Source organism: Euleptes europaea, chromosome 18 (assembly GCF_029931775.1).
Source record: "Euleptes europaea isolate rEulEur1 chromosome 18, rEulEur1.hap1, whole genome shotgun sequence".
Classification (NCBI taxonomy): Eukaryota; Metazoa; Chordata; class Lepidosauria; order Squamata; family Sphaerodactylidae; genus Euleptes; species Euleptes europaea.
Genome location: NC_079329.1, coordinates 8,400,431 through 8,404,762, shown reverse-complemented (window position 1 = coordinate 8,404,762; position 4,332 = coordinate 8,400,431). Strand labels below are relative to the sequence as shown.

Sequence of the window (4,332 nt, the reverse complement as noted above, 5' to 3'; positions counted from 1 at the left end):
TTCACCTAGAGAAAATGCCTGCTTTGGCCATTGGACTCTATGGCATTAAAGTCCCTCCCCTCCCCAAACCCTGCCCTCTTCAGGCTCAGCCCCAAAAACCTCCCTCCAGTTGCGAAGAGGGACTTGGCAACCCTACACATATTGGTGACAGTCCAGCCCAAATTTCCGGATGTCCTCACCCAGCGGTTTCATGTAGACATTAAACAGCATAGCGGACAAGATGGGACCTTGCAGGACCCCACTGGCCAAAGGCCAAGAGGCTGAGCAGTAATCCCCCATCACCACCTTCTGAAATCGACCCTCCAGGTACGACCGGAAGCACCACAGAACGGTGCCTCCAGTCCCCCTCCAGATAGGTGGTCCAGAAGGATACCATGATCAATGGCATCAAAAGCCACTGAGAGGTCCAGGAGAATCAACAGAGTTGCCCTCTCGCTGCCTATCTTCCAGCCTGAATCATCCACCGGTGTGACTAAGGCTGTTTCAGTCCCATAACTAGGCCTAAACCCAGACTGGAAGGGGTCTAAACCATTTGCCTCATCCAGAAAAGCTTGGAGTTGTCCAACCACAACCCGTTCAGTCACCTGGTTCAGGAATGGAACATTTGAGACTGGTTGATAGGGTTGCCAGGTCCCTCTTCACCACCGGCGGGAGGTTTTGGGGGCAGAGCCTGAGGAGGACAGGACTTGGGGAGGGACTTCAATGCCATAGAGTCCAGTTGGCAAAGGCCATTTTCTCCACGTTAACTGATCTCTGTTGGCTGGAGATCAGTTGTAATAGTGGGAGATCTCCAGTCACTACCTGGATGTTGGCAGGTCAACATTTGATATCTGGCAACAAGCAACAGCAAAAACAACAGTCCCGAAATCTTGGCTTCACCCCTCTGCCCCAGCGGCGTTTTTCTAAGTACAGGAAGGTATTTCCTAGCAGTTTTGGGAACAAGCAGCCAACCGAGTAAATCCCTGTAGAAACCTCCCTCCTCTTGCACCATTCTGTTGTATTCTACGTGTGGCAACTGACTGGGTGCTCCTCCTTTTCTTATCCTGCCCCTGATCCAACTGGGATCTATATAATAATTTGGAGAGCAGGTCGAGGGATAAATTTGGCTCTGTAAAACCCATCCCTCAGCATCTGCAAGTATCCATCGCTCAGAGAGGACCAAACTTGGGTAAGTCTGAGGAACCCATGACCTGGCTTTGATTTCTCCTGTATGAACCTGCTTCACGCGTCCCTAATTTCAGAGAGCAAGTGGGTGGGTACTAGAGACAGGGCCTTCACAGTGGTGGCCCAAAACCATGGAACAGACTTCTTAGAAATGTGCATCAGACCTTCACTTAGTTCCTATTGTGTGTGTGTTAAGGTGCCGTCAAGTAGCTTCTGACTGATGGCGACCCTATGAATCAAAGTCCTCCAAAATGTCCTGTCTTTGACAGCCTTGCTCAGATCTTGCAAACTGAGGGCTGTGGCTTCCTTTATTGAGTCCATCCATCTCTTGTTGGGTCTTCCTCTTTTCCTGCTGCCCTCCACTTTTCCTAGCATGACTGTCTTTTCCAGTGTCTCTTGTCTTCTCATAATGTGACCAAAATACGATAGCCTCAGTTTAGTCATTCTAGCTTCTAGGGTCAGTTCAGGCTTGATTTGATCTATAACCCACTGGTTTTATTTTTTGGTAGTCCACGGTATCTGTAACACTCTCCTCCAACACCACATTTCAAAGGAATCTACTTTCTTCCTATCAGCTTTCTTCAACATCCAGCTTTCACCCCCATACATCGTAATAGGGAATACGATGGCATGAATTAACTTGATCTTGGTGGCCAGTGACACATCCTTACACTTCAGAATCTTTTCTAGCTCCTTCATGGCTGCCCTTCCCAGTCTCAATCTCCTTCTGATTTCTTGGCTGCAGTCTCCCTTTTGGCTGATGATGGAGCCAAGGAATAGAAAGTCTTCAACAATTTCAATTTCCTCATGGTCAACCTCAAAGTTGTGTAATTCTCCTGTAGTCATTACTTTTGTCTTCTTGATGTCCAGCTGTAGTCCTGCTTTGGCACTTTCTCTTTTAACTTTTAGCAGTAGTCGTTTCAAGTCTTTGCTATTTTCGGCCAGTAATGTAGTATCATCGGCATATCTCAAATGGTTAATGTTCCTCCCTCCCAATTTTCACTCCACCTTCATTTAAATCTAATCCAACTTTCCTAATTATATGTTCTGCATATAGACTGAAGAGACAGGGGGACAAAATACATCCTTGTCTGACATCTTTGCCAATTGGAAACCATTCCGTTTCTCCACATTCTGTTCTAACTGTAACCTCTTGTCCAGAGTACAGGTTGCGCATCAAAAGTTTCTATTAGTACCAAGTTAAAACTGTTTATTTTGAAAGGGCTTTTAATAGCAGGTGGATGGAGAGCCCTTCTGTCCTTTTTCATATTTACCAGCTATTCTTGCAGCTTATTTGGATTTAGCCATATATATATATGGGTGTGTGTGTGTGTTTTAAATGTTGTATTATTGGAAATTTATATGTATACACACACACACACACACACACACATTTCCAATAATACAACATTTAAAAAACATCCTTCTTAACAAACGAACATCAACTAGTACTTATAAAACCTATAAAACATATAACTTTTTAAATAATCACTCTCTTTATGAACCACCACCAACAGAATCTAAACATTTACGTGTGTTCTACATTCTGGATATAGTGGGATTCCATATTCTATCTAAATCCTCTATGTTCTTGTAATTTTGATAGTAAGTTAACTTAATCAACACATAGATCTCTCTTACTTTGCCGAACTAATTATTTAAGCTTGGAGAGTTCGCTCCTTTCCGGCATCTGGCAAAATTTATCCTTGCTAGTGTTACCATATGGAGGAATACATCAAAAAGTTTCTTATTCATAGTTGGTAAACAGTTTAACAAGAATATTTCTGGCTGGAGAACCCTTTTGTCCTTTTTCATATCTACCAGCTATCCCTACCGCTTATTAGGATTTAGCTATTTTAAAGTGTTGTTACTGTATGTTTTAATCTGAATTATGTTTTATATAGTTACATCAGCAACCTTGTAGGGCAGGGGTGGGGAACCTTTTTTCTGCCAAGGGCCATTTGGATATTTATAACATCATTCGCGGGCCATGCAAAATTATCAACTTAAAAATTAGCCTGCTATATTTGGTCACACATTTAGCCATGAGGCACGACTGGAGATGGCTCCAAGTGTCTGCCACGTAGAGCGACTCCCTTTTGAGCTCTGCCGTCCCCAGCTGAGCCCGAGAGATTCAGGGTCTCTTTGGCAATTGGACTCTATGGCACTGAAGTCCCTCCCCTTCTCAGGCTCTGCCCCCAAAACCTCCCACCGGTGCCGAAGAGGGACCTGGCAACCCTACAACATAGAGGTATTAACATCATGCTCTTTGTGTTTTCTTGTTAGCAGAGGGCAGGATGAGGCCTTTAGCAGGCGCCTGTTGTTTCCTGCTCCTGATGCTGGTGGCTGAATGGCTGCCCGGGTCCTCCTGTGCTGACAATCCCCGCTACAAGAAGTTCCTGACCCAGCACCGGGACAATCCCAAGAGCAGCACCAAGGGCCCGTACTGTGAAAGCCTGATGAGCAAACGCGGCCTGACCAAGCCCCAGTGCAAGCAAGTGAACACCTTCATCCACGGCTCCACGAAGCAGATCCGGGCCGTCTGTGGCAAAGGGGGGGTGGCCAGCGGGAAGCTGCGGCGCAGCCTGAAGCCCTTCAGGGTCACCACCTGCACCCTCAAGGGCGGCTCGCCCCGCCCGCCCTGCAAATACAAAGAGAACACCTCGCCCAGGAACATCATCATTGGCTGCGAAGGGGGATGGCCCGTCCACTATGAAGAGGGCCGGATCGTGCCCGCTGTCTGAATCCCGGGAGAGGAAACGTGAGGCTTAAGCCGACGACACGGCCTCCTTGAGGCACTCAATATCACCCGGGGTTTTTTGGGAACCTTCCTTCATATATATGGCTGCTTTTCCTCACTGGGATTCCTTGTGAGCCTTCCCCTTGTCTTGTTTTGCTATCCCAATCTGTCTCATGAGCTCGCCGTCTTTCTCGCTTGGGAGGGAAGGGGCTGGGTAACCTGTATAAATTGAGAACGTAATAAAATTTACAAAGTTTGGTTCTGTTGTCGTCCATACCATTATGAGGCAAATTCAAATTTATTCCAATTTATTAATACGGTCGACTGGCCAATCACGTGCCAACACATCAAAATATCCAGACACGACAGGTTTGCACCGCAGAATCGCAGACTGCCCGTACATATAAAGGTGTAAGGCCTACCAGTAT

The 4,332-nt window shown here is 46.4% G+C and overlaps 1 protein-coding gene across 1 annotated transcript; it reads left to right on the top strand.

Moving 5' to 3' along the window:
- The first annotated feature begins 3,461 nt into the window (after positions 1–3,461).
- On the top strand, positions 3,462–3,908 carry LOC130489332 (angiogenin-like). The gene has a single exon (XM_056863029.1). The coding sequence runs from the start codon at positions 3,462–3,464 to the stop codon at positions 3,906–3,908; it is 447 nt and encodes a 148-aa protein (XP_056719007.1).
- The last annotated feature ends 424 nt before the right edge of the window (positions 3,909–4,332 follow it).

Excerpts from the sequence above, each read along its gene's own strand:
- LOC130489332 (XM_056863029.1), top strand. The coding sequence starts at position 3,462 with ATGAGGCCTTTAGCAGGCGCCTGTTGTTTCCTGCTCCTGATGCTGGTG.